General features: G+C 49.2%; 2 protein-coding genes across 9 annotated transcripts in view; one reads left to right on the top strand and one right to left on the bottom strand.

Annotated features, from left to right (window-relative positions):
• Positions 1-6256, top strand: part of cblb (Cbl proto-oncogene B, E3 ubiquitin protein ligase) — a 27489-nt gene extending 21233 nt beyond the window's left edge. For 3 of the 5 annotated variants that reach the window (XM_011619122.2, XM_011619124.2, XM_011619123.2), the window contains 6 exons: positions 1360-1479; positions 1573-1637; positions 2128-2235; positions 2941-3135; positions 3213-3329; positions 3689-6256. In XM_011619122.2, the coding sequence (XP_011617424.1) occupies positions 1360-1479; positions 1573-1637; positions 2128-2235; positions 2941-3135; positions 3213-3329; positions 3689-3927 (844 nt within the window). In that variant the 3' untranslated portion in view covers positions 3928-6256. The remainder of the gene's footprint in view (positions 1-1359; positions 1480-1572; positions 1638-2127; positions 2236-2940; positions 3136-3212; positions 3330-3688) is intronic. The other 2 variants (XM_011619125.2, XM_011619126.2) reach the window with 2 other exon arrangements.
• A 1719-nt stretch (positions 6257-7975) lies between these two features.
• The window catches only part of alcama (activated leukocyte cell adhesion molecule a), a 31295-nt gene continuing 24672 nt past the window's right edge, over positions 7976-14598 (bottom strand). Inside the window, exons 9-16 of one of the 4 annotated variants that reach the window (XM_029847826.1) lie at positions 13601-13713; positions 13232-13355; positions 12846-12967; positions 12625-12754; positions 10989-11015; positions 10379-10493; positions 9560-9650; positions 7976-9455 (exon numbers count right to left, since the gene is read on the bottom strand). In XM_029847826.1, the coding sequence (XP_029703686.1) occupies positions 9566-9650; positions 10379-10493; positions 10989-11015; positions 12625-12754; positions 12846-12967; positions 13232-13355; positions 13601-13713 (716 nt within the window). In that variant the 3' untranslated portion in view covers positions 7976-9455; positions 9560-9565. 4 annotated transcript variants of the gene reach the window in all.

Raw genomic sequence — 14598 nt, forward strand, 5'->3', positions numbered from 1 at the left:
CTGCTGCCCCCCTGCTCCTGCTGCCTCCCTGCTCCTGCTGCTCCTGCTGCCCCCCTGCTCCTGCTGCTCCTGCTGCTCCTGCTGCCCCCCTGCTCCTGCTGCCTCCCTGCTCCTGCTGCTCCTGCTGCCCCCCTGCTCCTGCTGCTCCTGCTAATGATTTGCCCTTTGTCTTTGTTTTCCACCACCGAGTTGAGTGATTGATGAAACTCTGTGTGTCCTGTTGATCTAATCCGTGCAAGCGCTGTGTGTGTGTGTGTGTGTGTGTGTGTGCGTGCGTGCGTGCGTGTGTGCGTGCGTGCGTGTGTGTGTGTGCGTGTGCGTGTGTGAGTCAGACCCCCCCAGCCCGAGTCCTCTTCAGTCCTGATCCAGTCATTTCATAATGCAGTAAAATGGAGCTCATCCAAGTTGTCGTTGAGTTGTTGTTTCTTTCATTATTGCACTATATCACTATTATGCCCGAGCTGTAGCGCCACCTACTGGTGACAGGAAGTCACCTGCTCTGAGCTACTAGTACTGCAGCACTAGTTCTTATTTCAGTGGCTGCTGTGTGATGGTTCTGGGCCCTCTAAGCACGGCTCATGTGTTGCTCCCCAGATGTTGCAGGAAGCTCTTCCCATTCCTCTCAAAGTTGTCTCGATAAGAGACGTCCAGAGGTTAAATCTTATTAGATTTTGCCTGCAGATTGTGCGGGAGACTCCAGCGTGAGCTGGAAGGAAGTTCTCTGTCCTGATAACACTAAAATCGAGCTTTTAGCCATCAGACAAGACAGCGAGTGGTGGCGGCAGCGTCGTGCTGGGGGAGGGGGAGGGGGGCTGCAGCAGGTCCTGAAAGGCTCATAAAGGCAGAGAGGAAATGAACGGCTGCACAAACAGCAACCCAGGAGGGACGCAGTCCTCAGGAGAAGAGACAACATCTTACAAAGAATTGCTGTATCCTGAGTGTTCTGACATTCCCAAGCCCACAAACGAGTCGACCGAATAAATCGAAAAGCGCTGAACTTTAGCAGCTTTACACTCGAGAATATAAATGTTTAAGTACTTCTGTGCTCTGGAGTTTCAGCTGTAATATCATTGACTATTATCTTGTTTTTCAGCTCTTCCGGGTTGTCATCAATAATTTAAATCATTGAGCTATATCTCCAATAATCTTATCTCTACTCGGGCTACTTGTTTGATACAAACTTCCTGAGTTTCAAACCCAAATTCTATTGAGAATGAATCAGTTTATAATACTAGACACAATTAAAGTGAAATGGAACCCATCCGAAGGGGTTTCCACCTGATGGACGGTCTCGCCTTTGTGAACAGCTGCATGCTAACAGCTGGATCCAACACTGATGCCACAGGTGAACCTTTACAGGCTCTCCCATTCTGTCAGCAGCACCGCGGCAGGACGGGCGGAGACGGAGGAGGACTATCAGATCCCTTCCTCCACCCTGTGCTTGAGACAGGCTGCCGTCTGCATCTCCGTACCTCAAAGGTGCTCAGTGTGTTCTGGTTTCCAGGCTCATCAACGTGCGTCCTCCATCTTGAGAAGTTGCTTAGGCTCTAAAATAACTGCTCTCTTACCCAGATATGTGGAGAACAGCTCTTCACCCCCCTCTGTGGAGGACAAGCAGCCCCAGGTCCTGGAGCTGGGTGAGTCCTCAAACATGCCTGACGTTGTCCCAGACCACCCTCGGTCCGTGTGCAGCGGGAATAATGGGATTTGTTACTGGCAGTGGTTGATTTTGGACATAAATGGTCCCTGTTTTTGTGTTGATGTCAGGACACTTGCTTTAGTTTACCTCATTATCAAAGTTCCATCAACCAGTTGTCTGTCATACGTGCATATCAAGCACGCAGACGCAGAAAAATTCAATTAGTAAAGAGGGGATGTGACTATATAGCTCTAGCCTCCTCCGTACACCACACTCTATTAGCTTATTAGCACAGCTCAGCACAATATTAGCAGCGTATGTGACCGTTAGATGTGGGGGCTGGTCAAATCTGCCTGGATGATGGTTTCCGCCTCAGCAGGAATCATCTCCCAGCACTAGTTCGGGTGCAGTCAGGTCAGCCAGCGTTCAGTGGACGTTCCTGAAGGCTACGAATTTGTGCTTTGACCCGCTCTGCTTGTGTTCTTCAGGCATCCATTCTGAGCCCATCCAGGCTTTGGCCTTGGGGGCCAAACATTCCGTCATCTGCCCCTACAACTCCACCACGTCTGACTACGACATCCTGCTGCCCCCCCAAGGTAGTCCTGCCCTAACCAGAGCCTCTGTGTCCCACCGCCATCATCATTTTTAGCCTCTTTATTCACATTTCTATAATATCACCTGTTCCACCTGGTGCAAAGAGCTTCTCCTAGTCCAGGGGTGGGCAAACATTTTGATTCGTGGGCCACAATGGGTTCTAACATTTGACAAAGGGGCCGGACCAGGAGCAGATGGATGGATGGAGTGCTTTGGTAACCTCACCTCATTGGAGAAAAAATACACATCTTGGGATATGGAGAAAACATGTGCTTTAATTTCAAATGAAAATGAAGAGAAGCATTACAACAAAATATCTGACTTTGGAATGAGTCTTAAAACACTTAAAATCAAATGAATAAAATGTGCCTTTTAAAAAAAAATTAATAACCATTTCTATTTTAAAGCACTGAAAGTTCTGTTATCCTTCAGGATATCACCATCACTCTCCTCCTGACTGTCTTTTTTCTAGTGGGAAAACACCAGAATTGCAGTGAAAATTTAACATTAACAAGGTTTATTCATTTAATTTTTCAAGTTTGGCGGGCCGGATTAAAACGTTTAACGGGCCGCGTGTGGCCCCCGGGCCTTAGTTTGCCCATGCCTGTACTAAACGAACAGGTTAGAAAAGCTGTAGCATATATTGAAAGCGCAGCAGAGACGAATGATGAAAACATTCTGTAATATTGTAAATCCCTCTCTTTCAGCGCTAGAAGACCCCTTTCAGAGCTGCCCTCCGTCAGGGCCGCCCCCGCCTCCTCCACCAATGCGGCACAGCTTCATTGACCTCTCGTCCTCTTCGCCGTCCTCGTCCTGTCACTCCTCCAAGCCGTCCTCTTCCTCCGTGGTCGCGCGGCCTCACAGGCCGTCCTCTGGGCAGGATCAACTGCTGCTGACTCCTGGTTAGCTGCAGGCACGCCGTTCTCTCTAAAAACACACTTGAAATTAAATCCCCTCTCTGTGTGTTTGTGTGATCCAGACGCGGTGCTGGACATGCTGAGCAGCGCCGCTCCGCTGCCGCCAGTGAGACGGCACGCGGACAGCGTTAAAGGCTCCAGGGGCTGCCTGGAGTACGACCATTTACCAGCACATGCAGGTACAGCTACAACTCCCTCCCAGCAGGGAGCAGCTTGCAGTTCATATCCAAATAATTCGCCTGCGTTCTGGGGTTTGGAGGATTTTTGCATCCTGTTTCCACTAAAGATTCCAGGACAGCTTAGGGAATGCACAGAAATGCCTCGATATCTGCATCCTCACAGGCGACAGGCCACCATTACGCAGTGATAAATGTCTGAACCCCTGAGACATTTAACAAATACCAAAGCTCTGCTTCAGCGACGAGCCGCTTCTCATCTGCAAAACTCTTTACGACCACTAACACACCCTCAAATTTGTGCCCGTGTGCCTGGAGCAGCTTTCCACTGACCTGCTCTCGCTCCTCTCTCTCTCTCCCAGTATCCACAGGCTGTTTGCAGGCCCCGGCCAGGCCGCCAAAGCCTCTACCCAGGACTCAGCCGGGGAAATCCCACAATACGGAGTCAGAAAACACGGATGCCAAAATTGCCAAGTTGATGGGGGAAGGTTACTCATTTGAAGACGTGAAGCGGGCACTTATGATCGCCCAGTATAAAGTGGACGTGGCCCGGAACATTCTGCGAGAGTTTGCCTTAGTCGTGCCAAAACTGAACATCTAGACCGTCAAAGTGCAGCACAACACAGGTGCTGGTGCCTCCCACCTGACCAAAGGGCTCTTTATTCCGCTTCCTTTCAGACCGCTGGGAGCTACAAAACCAGGAAGTATTATAGGGAAGACTTCATCTTTCGCTGCAGCTCGTCGACGACGATGCACAACTGAAGCCAAATCATGTCAGAGCAGAAAGAAAAGGGGCGAGGAGCCGTGAGCCCGTTTTTGCTGCTTACAGTGGACGTTGCCAGTGCTGGCCTTGCTGCCTGGGATTCAAGCGCATCCCTGCCCTATGGCCTGCTCCTGCTTGTGCTGCTCTCTCTCTCTCTCTCTCTTTCACACACAGCTTCATTAAATGTCTCCAAACTTCACTTGATACATTTCAGCCAGCTTTTGTTGTAGTGTTTGTTTGCGGCCACCAGGGGGCGCCAGAATGCAACAAGTGTTGACCCATTGTGTCGCCGCCGTTCTTTTCTTTCTTTGCTCACTTCCTGCTCACACTCTCCTCCGTGAACAATCCATTGAGTTTCACACAGTCAGGATGACTTGCAGATCGGGCCAATGTCTGGTGAATTCGCACCCAGATTTAGCCGGAGGGTGCCTTATGGATTTAGTGGATTTCTCAGCCCTGCGGCTGGAGCTCTTGGTAATCAGGAGGTGTGACCCATGTGGGTGTGCTGACTCGGTTCTGTCCTTCACCAAAGGATTAATCCACCGGGGCCTTTAGGAACGACTGTCCTCGCCTGTGGACAGAAAGCCATTGAATGTATTTGTCCTGCGTAACTGACAAACTGAGATGAATATTTTAGGGAATCTTACAGGAAAATCAGTCCAAACACAGAGTAAAGTAGTGAACGGAACAAGTGAACTCACTTCTTTAATTCCCTTTGTTTTGGGAAGTTATTTATTGCACCCTCTCCAGATAACAGATCCACTTTATCCGAGATAACAGAAGTACTGTGCGTCACAATTATTAATATTCGTCGGGAGGGTAGAGCTGGCGCTGGTCATCCTGGAGGAGGACGCTGCTTCCTTAAAGAGTTCACGTCACAGGAGAAGAGAACTAACGGAGAGCTGAAGCACAACCTGACATGACGTTCTGATGCCTCAGGCAGCATTTACGGAAGCGTTGGTGAGGGTAGCGCGCGTAGGTGGACCCTCCGGGTGAGAGAGGAACACCCTCAGATCCCTCAGAAGGCCGGTCTTCCCGATGGACCAGGAGTTCATCGGAGGACTTTGTGTCCTCGCTTTAATTAAAAAAGGATTCTTGGATTGTGTTTTTGTACTTCTGCAGCTCTTATCGATACACTGAAGACTTCCCACAACGGCCTGATTGTTACTATTCATTTGATATTTTCTCCATGACGGGAATAACTGAGATGGAAAACGACAACACGTCGGAGGGAAAAACCACCGTCTTTTTGTCACGTTTGTTAATGTTCTTCATCCTTGAATTGGGATCAGCGGGCCCGCGGACCGGTACAGTCGCTCATATCAGGCCATTTACTCGATGTCACAAGCACAAAAAGGGACCCAAAGAGGATCCGCGGATCATCGGATCTGCTGCAGCAGCAGCTGAGCTCCGGGTTTTAACAGCTGAGCTTCTCCCAACCTCCAGCTTTGCTTTCTACGTCTTTGTTTTGCACTGGACTTCACCAGAACCTCACTTGCTGAGTCCGTTTCTAGCATCTCCAAATGTGAACTTGTTGCTCGTCCCACAGCTTTGCCTTGATGTGGTGACCAGCGCTGGCCGGAGAGGCGCTGCTCGCTGGCTTTGATATCAGCAGAATCCTCCTTTGATCTGAACCGGCTGGCGGACGGCTGATTCCTGGATCGTAGATCAGCCAGTAAAGTGAAGCTTCCTGCCAGTACTACGTGGTGTGTGTGTGGGTGTGTGTGTGTGTGTGTGTGTGACTGATATACGGTATTGTACTAGAGACTGTTGTAACTTTTATAATCTTGTCCATCAAACTGTTCACGGCACCGTGAGACCGTACAGCATATTTGTATGGGTACGTGCATCTTATAGAGACTGTGGAGATGCTCCCGTGGGGGTGTGTGGGTGGGTGTGACCCCAGAGTCACAGAGAGGATCATTAAGCAGAAGCCATCCCAGTTCGACATCCGAACGTGATAAATTCCTATCAACGATTATCTTTTGGGCTCGAACTATTTAATCCCATCGTTGGTGGATGTTCCTAATTTAACACAGCTTTTCATTCCTTCTCTGTTAAGACGTAGCCCCCAAAGATGCGGAGCTACATTTCTGGTCTGCATTTCATTGTTGTTTTTATCTTTTTTAAGAAATAAAACCTTCGGGCTGCATTTGACTGGACCACAGCCACGTCTTGTTGTGATGCCTCTGATATTTGAGCCTATGGAATGAGTGCTTCTCCTGGAGTGAGGGGGTTTCTGGAGCCTTCTCCACCAGTCAGGCAGCAGCAGGGTGACAGGACATTTTCATTCTCAGCAACTCGGTAAAAGAATGTCGGAGAAAGCAGAACACATATTTTAGCATTTAATTAAACTCGGATAAGCTGCTTCATCTGTTCCCCTGATGAGTTGGTTTCCCTTCTAATGTTGCAACAGGAAGCAGTTTGACCTGTTGTAACCTGGCGAGCGCGAGTCTGCTCCTCACCTGACACACACACACACACACACGCTCATTCTTCTGTGTGTTGGTCACATGATAGAGCAGCGGTGGGTTGGAATGAAACCATTTCTGCTTCTGACTTGATCCAGGTCAGCAGGGACGTGGCGACGCAGCTCTTCCTGTCGAGCCTCAGCCCAGCTGCAGGGTTAAAGACCCCCCCTCACACACACACACACACACACGTAATAATTGAATGATTCTTTAACAGTGGACAGTATGTGAGTGTTGTTTATATAGGTCTATCTATCTGATCTATATATAGCTGTATATAGGTCTATCTATCTGATCTATATATAGCTGTATATAGGTCTCTATCTGATCTATATATAGCTGTATATAGGTCTATCTATCTGATCTATATATATCTCTATATAGGTCTCTATCTGATCTATATATAGCTGTATATAGGTCTATCTATCTGATCTATATATAGCTGTATATAGGTCTATCTATCTGATCTATATATATCTCTATATAGGTCTCTATCTGATCTATATATAGCTGTATATAGGTCTATCTATCTGATCTATATATAGCTGTATATAGGTCTATCTATCTGATCTATATATAGCTCTATATAGGTCTATCTATCTGATCTATATATAGCTCTATCTATCTGATCTATATATAGCTCTATATAGGTCTATCTATCTGATCTATATATAGCTGTATATAGGTCTATCTATCTGATCTATATATAGCTGTATATAGGTCTATCTATCTGATCTATATACAGCTATATATAGATCAGATAGATAGACCTATATAGAGCTATATATATCTGACCTATATACAGCTCTATATATCTGATTTATATAGAGCTGTATATAGGTCAGATATATAGACCTATATACAGCTATATATATCTGATTTATATATAGCTCTCTATAGGTCTATATATCTGACCTATATACAGCTCTATATATCAGATTTATATAGAGCTCTATATAGGTCTATCTATCTGCAGGCAGCTGTTTGGAGGGACGATTCTTCTTCTTTAGAACGCCACTGTTGCAGTTGGTCAGCAGTAATTAGCTTGTGCAAATGTTGTATCTGAAGTGCTCCAATGAGGACGAGGAGATTTGGAGAAAAGCCTGGCCGTGTTTGTTTTAAATCCAATTCCTCAGGTCGGCGCTGCCTTCCTGCGTCTCTATTTGCACAGCGAGCCTCAGAAGTGTCGTGCACGGCTTAATTAAAACGCCACAGAGACGCGTGTGAAGGTAGCAGCCCCCCCCACGCAGGCGCGACGCCCACACAAATATCAGCCGTCTTCTTCTGCCGGCAGCAAGAAAACTTTTGTCTGAGCTGTCAAAGCGCTAATAAGCAGCGACGCAGGAGAAAGTGTGTGGCTAATGCGTTCTAAACTACTTATTGATGGAGGTGCGACAAACCCGGAGAGGCCCAGATGCGCTTTTCCCCCCCAAACTTTATTGTCAACAACAGTACAAAAACAAGTCTGTTGAACTCCGGCGTTCTCATCCGACTCTCTTTGGTTTCACTGCTGATCAGTTTGTTTGCAACGGAACAAAAGGCAGGAGACGCTTCAAAATGATGACCGATGGGTTTTACGCGAGGTGGCGTCACACACACGCGCACACACAGGATGTGACCTTCACACAAGGTCAAACCCCGACATCTACTCTGGCTTCTAAACTCCAAATTTGGATCTGATCAAATCAGATTTCCAAACCAGTTCATTAAGTCCGGTTTTCGATCCTCTGGTGGTTCTTAGCAGACAGATGTTGAGGCCCGTTTAAGTGGTTTGCCGGTTCTGCTCAAGCTGTGTGTGTGGACACTCGCTGGTGTGTTGTACTGATCCACAACCGGACGTGACGGAACCAAACGGTCACCATTTTTAAGCGCCTGACAAACCATCAGTTTGAGAGTAACTTATCCTAATAATACAGCAGAGAATGAGCACATGAGCGCTAACCACTGACATTAGCATCCAAAACATTTTCAACACTTTATGATGCTTAAAATACAAATAAACTTCCATGCTGCAGGATCAACATCCAGGTAAGTTACACACAGAATATAAATACATCCCCCACTCACTCACACACACACACACTCACACACACACACACTCACACACACGTGCTCACAATTAGCAACAGTAAAGCTCAAATAAGAAAAAGCAATTTTCCAAACAGATTGGGGGGGGGGGGGGTGAAGACAACAGCGTAGTGTTTGAAACTGACTCGGCTCAACGAGCTCAGGAACTTTTCCTTAGATTGCTGCACATTTCCCATGAATTTCTTGCCTCTCAGTTGTCTTCACATACAAAAATAAGCAACATAAAAAAGTACAAAGTCAGTCTTTTTACAGAGCTAATTACTGGTGGTGGACGAGCAAGTGTTCCGATCACTAATGACCAACTGACCTCAGCACATCTGGCTTTGAGTCCTACACACAGCCGCTTCTTTTATTTCTGTCCTGAACGGTGGACAGCGCGCGTCTTTAACCAAATGTCGGGGGCTTTTGAGCCGGCGTGCTGAGGTCGTCCCGTGACGAGGGTCACTATCGGAGCCTCTATTGTACAAAAAAATAAAGGGGCGGTCATGCTCACCGAGGGAGGACATAATGCAGCAAAATTCAGACTCTTGCACTTGAGAAGCAGACTAGAAATTTACATTCTTTGAAAAGTCGACAAATGAAATCGATCGTAGCAAAAAAAAAAAAAAAGAAACAACAAAACAAGGTTGCCTGACGACAAAACGACACGGTAACACAAGGCAGCCTCAGTGCAGACTTCTAACAGTGATGTGGTTCAGCAGGCTGTGGACATGAGTGACGCCGCGCACGTGGAGCCCCGTGGAGAAGGTCAGCAGTGAGCTGGGAGACTGGTGTTCAACACTGATGCTGCTTCCACCGGTGCTTCTCCTGAGGGACGCAGAGAAAAACGCCCCGATTAATGTTCCAGCAGACAGGAGGAGCATCGTGGAGCCACCTCAGTGCTCTTGAGCAACTATCCTGGAGCTGCTTACCCACTGTTAAACAGGTTGGATGTTTTCCTCCAGCTTCTTGATCTCCTCAGATGTCGCCATGTCCTTCTCCCCAGTTTTCCAGCTTCCTCGTCTGGTGGTTACAGAAGTTGCATCAAAATTGTTGCTTTGTAGACCTGAAATCTGCAAACTACCTGCTCAGGTGCGTCTCTTTGAAAAAGCTTATTGTTACTAATTCTGCAGTTCCAGTTATTATCATAGACTAATTATCATACTCAGGGGGTCGTCTAATCGTTAGGTCACATCTATAGGCCGAGGCTGCCGGGGTCCGGAACCATGATCACCTGACAGGCCTCTGTCACCCCACTGGGTCATGGTTTCCTCTCCTCTCCTCCCCTCTCCTCTCCTCTCCTCTCCTCTCCTCTCCTCTCCTCTCCCCTCCTCTCTCCCCTCCCCTCCCCTCCTCTCCCCTCTCCCTCTCCCCTCCCCTCCCCTCCCCTCCCCTCTCCCTCTCCCTCTCCTCTCCTCTCCTCTCCTCTCCTCTCCTCTCCTCTCCCCTCCCCTCCCCTCCCCTCTCCCTCTCCCTCTCCCCTCCCCTCTCCTCTCCTCTCCTCTCCTCTCCTCTCCTCTCCTCTCCTCTCCTCTCCTCTCCTCTCCCTCCTCTCTCTGGGGTCAGGCCCTGAGATTCTGGAAAGCGCCTTGAAACAATTTTGATTGTATAAGACGCTATATAAATAAAGATTGATTTGATTGGATTTGATTGGATTTGATTGGATTTGATTTGATTTGATTTGATTTGATGTGTCTGAGCACCACTCAGGTGACTCCCAGGTGTATAAAGTCGTCTCCATCCATCCATACCTGTAGTTCTTCATGTAGAACCAGTAGATGATCCCCATCACAGCAGCAACGATGAGGAGTCCCACCACAACACCCACTATGACCTTTGACTGGTCCTCCGAGTCCTCCTGGGAGTCTGTTGGATGGACACACACACGTGCACGCTCACCACTGTGAAAGCCTCTTTGTCCCCCCCCCCCTCTGCAAGCGCTGAGATTCAGCCGGCTTCACGAGCGCTTTGTTCTGGGAAAAGAGCCTGCTGATGAGGTGGAGGACATGAGTCGGGGATGATGGGATGTTGGGGACGGCGTGAGAGAGCAGGGCCAGACGCCCTCTGAGATGATGAGTTTAACTATAGTTGGGACTATAAACGCGTTTCCAACCTCATTGTTGCTTATTTGTGGCCCCCAGGGGCCCAGCAGCTGCTCTCTTCATCTCCTGGATGCTCTGAAGGGCAGTTAAGGTCAAACTCGGGGCCTTGGGTTGACTAACAAAGCTGAAATGGGCCTTTTGGAAGGGCTGAGCGGGTTATGGGGTCGGAGCCGAGCGCTCACTAGTCTTGGTTAGTTCTGGTCACTCAAAGCTGAGATCAGACAGTCAAGAGGAAGGAAAAACAACAGAAGAGTCTTACCTTTCTTATCCACATCCTCCTCAAAAACTGAAACCAAACATAAAAAAATTAGAACTGAAAAAAAAAACAACTCAAAAATGAAAGAGACTCGTGCACGAATCCCGTGCACGAGTCTCACATCTGGACGTTTCGGTACGAATAAAAAGCTGCGTAGCTCTGAATGGTGAGAGGATGCAGCATGAAACAGGCTCAGGTCAATAATCAGGCCTAACCTAACCACCTCGGGAGGAGCAGTGAGGAGCACAGGAGCAGAGGAGCAGGGAGGAGTAGAGGAGCACTGGTGGAGAAATGAGGAAAACTGGAGGAGAAATGAGGAGCAGTGAGGAGAAATGCAGGAGAAATAAGGAGCAGTGAGGAGAAATGAAGGAGAAATGAGGAGCAGTGAGGAGAAATGAGGAGCAGTGAGGAGCAGTGGTGGAGCAGTGAGGAGCAGAGGAGCAGGGAGGAGCAGTGAGGAGCACAGGAGCAGAGGAGCAGGGAGGAGCAGTGAGGAGCACAGGAGCAGAGGAGCAGTGAGGAGCACAGGAGCAGAGGAGCAGGGAGGAGCAGTGAGGAGCACAGGAGCAGAGGAGCAGGGAGGAGCAGTGAGGAGCACAGGAGCAGAGGAGCAGGGAGGAGCAGGGAGGAGTAGAGGAGCACTGGTGGAGAAATGAGGAAAACTGGAGGAGAAATGAGGAGCAGTGAGGAGAAATGCAGGAGAAATAAGGAGCAGTGAGGAGAAATGAAGGAGAAATGAGGAGCAGTGAGGAGAAATGAGGAGCAGTGAGGAGCAGTGGTGGAGCAGTGAGGAGCAGAGGAGCAGGGAGGAGCAGTGAGGAGCACAGGAGCAGAGGAGCAGGGAGGAGCAGTGAGGAGCACAGGAGCAGAGGAGCAGTGAGGAGCACAGGAGCAGAGGAGCAGGGAGGAGCAGTGAGGAGCACAGGAGCAGAGGAGCAGGGAGGAGCAGTGAGGAGCACAGGAGCAGAGGAGCAGTGAGGAGCAGGGAGGAGTAGAGGAGCACTGGTGGAGAAATGAGGAAAACTGGAGGAGAAATGAGGAGCAATGAGGAGAAATGGAGGAGAAATGAGGAGAAATGAAGGAGCAGTGAGGAGAAATGCAGGAGAAATGAGGAGCAGTGAGGAGAAATGAAGGAGAAATGAGGAGCAGTGAGGAGAAATGAGGAGCAGTGGTGGAGCAGTGAGGAGCAGAGGAGCAGTGGTGGAGAAATGAGGAAAGCTGGAGGAGAAATGAGGAGCAATGAGGAGAAATGGAGGAGAAATGAGAAGCAGTGAGGAGAAATGAGGAGCAGTGAGGAGCAGAGGAGCAGTGGTGGAGAAATGAGGAAAGCTGGAGGAGAAATGAGGAGCAGTGAGGAGCAATGGTGGAGAAATGAGGAGCAGTGAGGAAAACTGAAGGAGAACTGGAGGATAAATGAGGAGAACTGGAGGAGCAAGGAGGAGCAGCTGTGCTCTGACAGGTGTGAAAGGAAAGATTCCTCCAGCATCCATCACACCGACCCTCTCATGTGTTGAACTACAGGTTGACCCACAATCTACTGAGCAACTGACGACTGTCTGTAGCGTCTGTAAAGCAGCCAAGGAGGAACCCCGCCTTCATTATTCAGGACGTCCTGCACTGTGAAGGTGGAGGAACTTACTGGAGGACACGTTGATGGTCCTGGAGTCCTCTCCCAGCCTGTTGCTCACCGTGCAGGTGACGCTCAGGTTCACTCTGGGGGTGACGGTGATTTTGTGGGTGGCTCTTCCATCGGTGTAAGAACTCTCCTCCTGGAGCGGGGGACAAAACAAGCTTCTTCAGAGAGGGACAACCAGAGCGTGAGGGGCCGTCATGTCCCACGTGTCTCGTTCTCAGACTCACGTTGGTGCCGTTGATGCTCCACTGGAAGCTGGGTTCTGGGGCTCCTTCTGCCTCACATGTCAGAACTTTGTATTTAGCTTCATCGGCCCGGTGTTTGGTCAGGCTGCTGATGACGGGCTTGCCTGCAGCAGAGGGTTGGAGTTAGAGTTCTTTACCACAGTAGGTGCAGGAGAACCCAGGTTGGGAGGGGGGAGGCTACAGTCATGTGTGGGTGGTGTCGGTCGGGGGGGGGGGGGGGGTGATGTTGTCACGTCTTGTCTTTATGGGTCGGTCACTGAACGTCTGAGAAGCTCTTTATTCTGAATGAGTCCTGGCAGAGCGACAGCGTCCACAAAGAGTCCGTCTAAGTCTGTTTGAAGCCACCGGGTGAATTAAAAGCTGCTGACCTTCAACGACCAGGTCAAAGCTCTGCCGTCGCACCAGACCGGCCATGGAAGCCTCGCACACGTAGAGTCCAGAGTCGGCATAAGCCAAGCTGCTGAACTTTGGCTCCTTCACAGCCTTCCTGTCCTGAAAACAAGAGTTCCAGCAGCATTAATGCAGGACTTGGATTTGGTTTAGAGCTCTCAGCAGCTTCAGGGGTCAGATCCTTGTTTTGTCCCACTGACTGAAGCTGCTGTAGAACTGGAACCAGAACATCCAGCTTAGCCCTGATGGTTCTGGCCCTTGATTACACAGCAAATGCTCTCAAAGGTGCAGCATTCAGGCTGGGGAACATTTAAAGTCCTCCCTGCTCAACCTCCACAGTCTCTCACCTTTGTCCAGGACACTTGGACATCTCCAGACGCCGTCTTCTCCACTGTCACAGGCAAAGATTCTCCAACTGTCTTCACAACCTTCCCGGTGGGACTCAGAGTCAGGTCCAGATCTGGGGAAATCACCGACAGCATGTTGAGCCACATCAGCTGGTTGTTAGGTAGCAGGACACAGGACGCAGGACACAGAACACAGGACACAGAACGCAGGACAAAGGAGGCAGGATGCAGGACACAGGACGCAGGACACAGGACACAGAACGCAGGACAAAGGACGCAGGACACAGGATGCAGGACAAAGGAGGCAGGACACAGGATGCAGGACACAAAATGCAGGACACAGAACGCAGGACAAAGGACACAGAACACAGGATGCAGGACAAAGGAGGCAGGACACAGGATGCAGGACACAAAACGCAGGACACAGAACGCAGGACAAAGGAGGCAGGATGCAGGACACAGGACGCAGGACACAGGACGCAGGACACAGAACACAGGATGCAGGACACAACCAGGACTCCAAACCAGAAGGAAGAAACTGGGATAATTTCTCTTCCTTTAATTACTTTGTAGGTTAAAATATATATATGGTCGTTGGTGAAAGATAGATAGATAGATGGATGGATGGATGGATGGATGGATGGATGGATGGATGGATGGATGGATGGATGGATGGATGGATGGATGGATGGATGGATGGATGGATGGATGGATGGATGGATGGATGGATGGATGGATGGATGGATGGATGGATAGATAGATAGATAGATAGATAGATAGATAGATAGATAGATAGATAGATAGATAGATAGATAGATAGATAGATGGCTGGGGGGGGCGTGCTGGTAGAGGTGGAACTGCTGCTCAGGCCCTAAAACACTTCCTGTCGCATTCATCGCCTGGCAGTGAACGTCTGTCTTCGTCTCAGGGCTCTAATTACGTCCTGGGAGGAGGCGAGTGGTAATTACAATGTAATTACCACTCGCCTCCTCCCAGGA

This window comes from Takifugu rubripes, chromosome 15 (assembly GCF_901000725.2).
Source record: "Takifugu rubripes chromosome 15, fTakRub1.2, whole genome shotgun sequence".
Taxonomy (NCBI): Eukaryota; Metazoa; Chordata; class Actinopteri; order Tetraodontiformes; family Tetraodontidae; genus Takifugu; species Takifugu rubripes.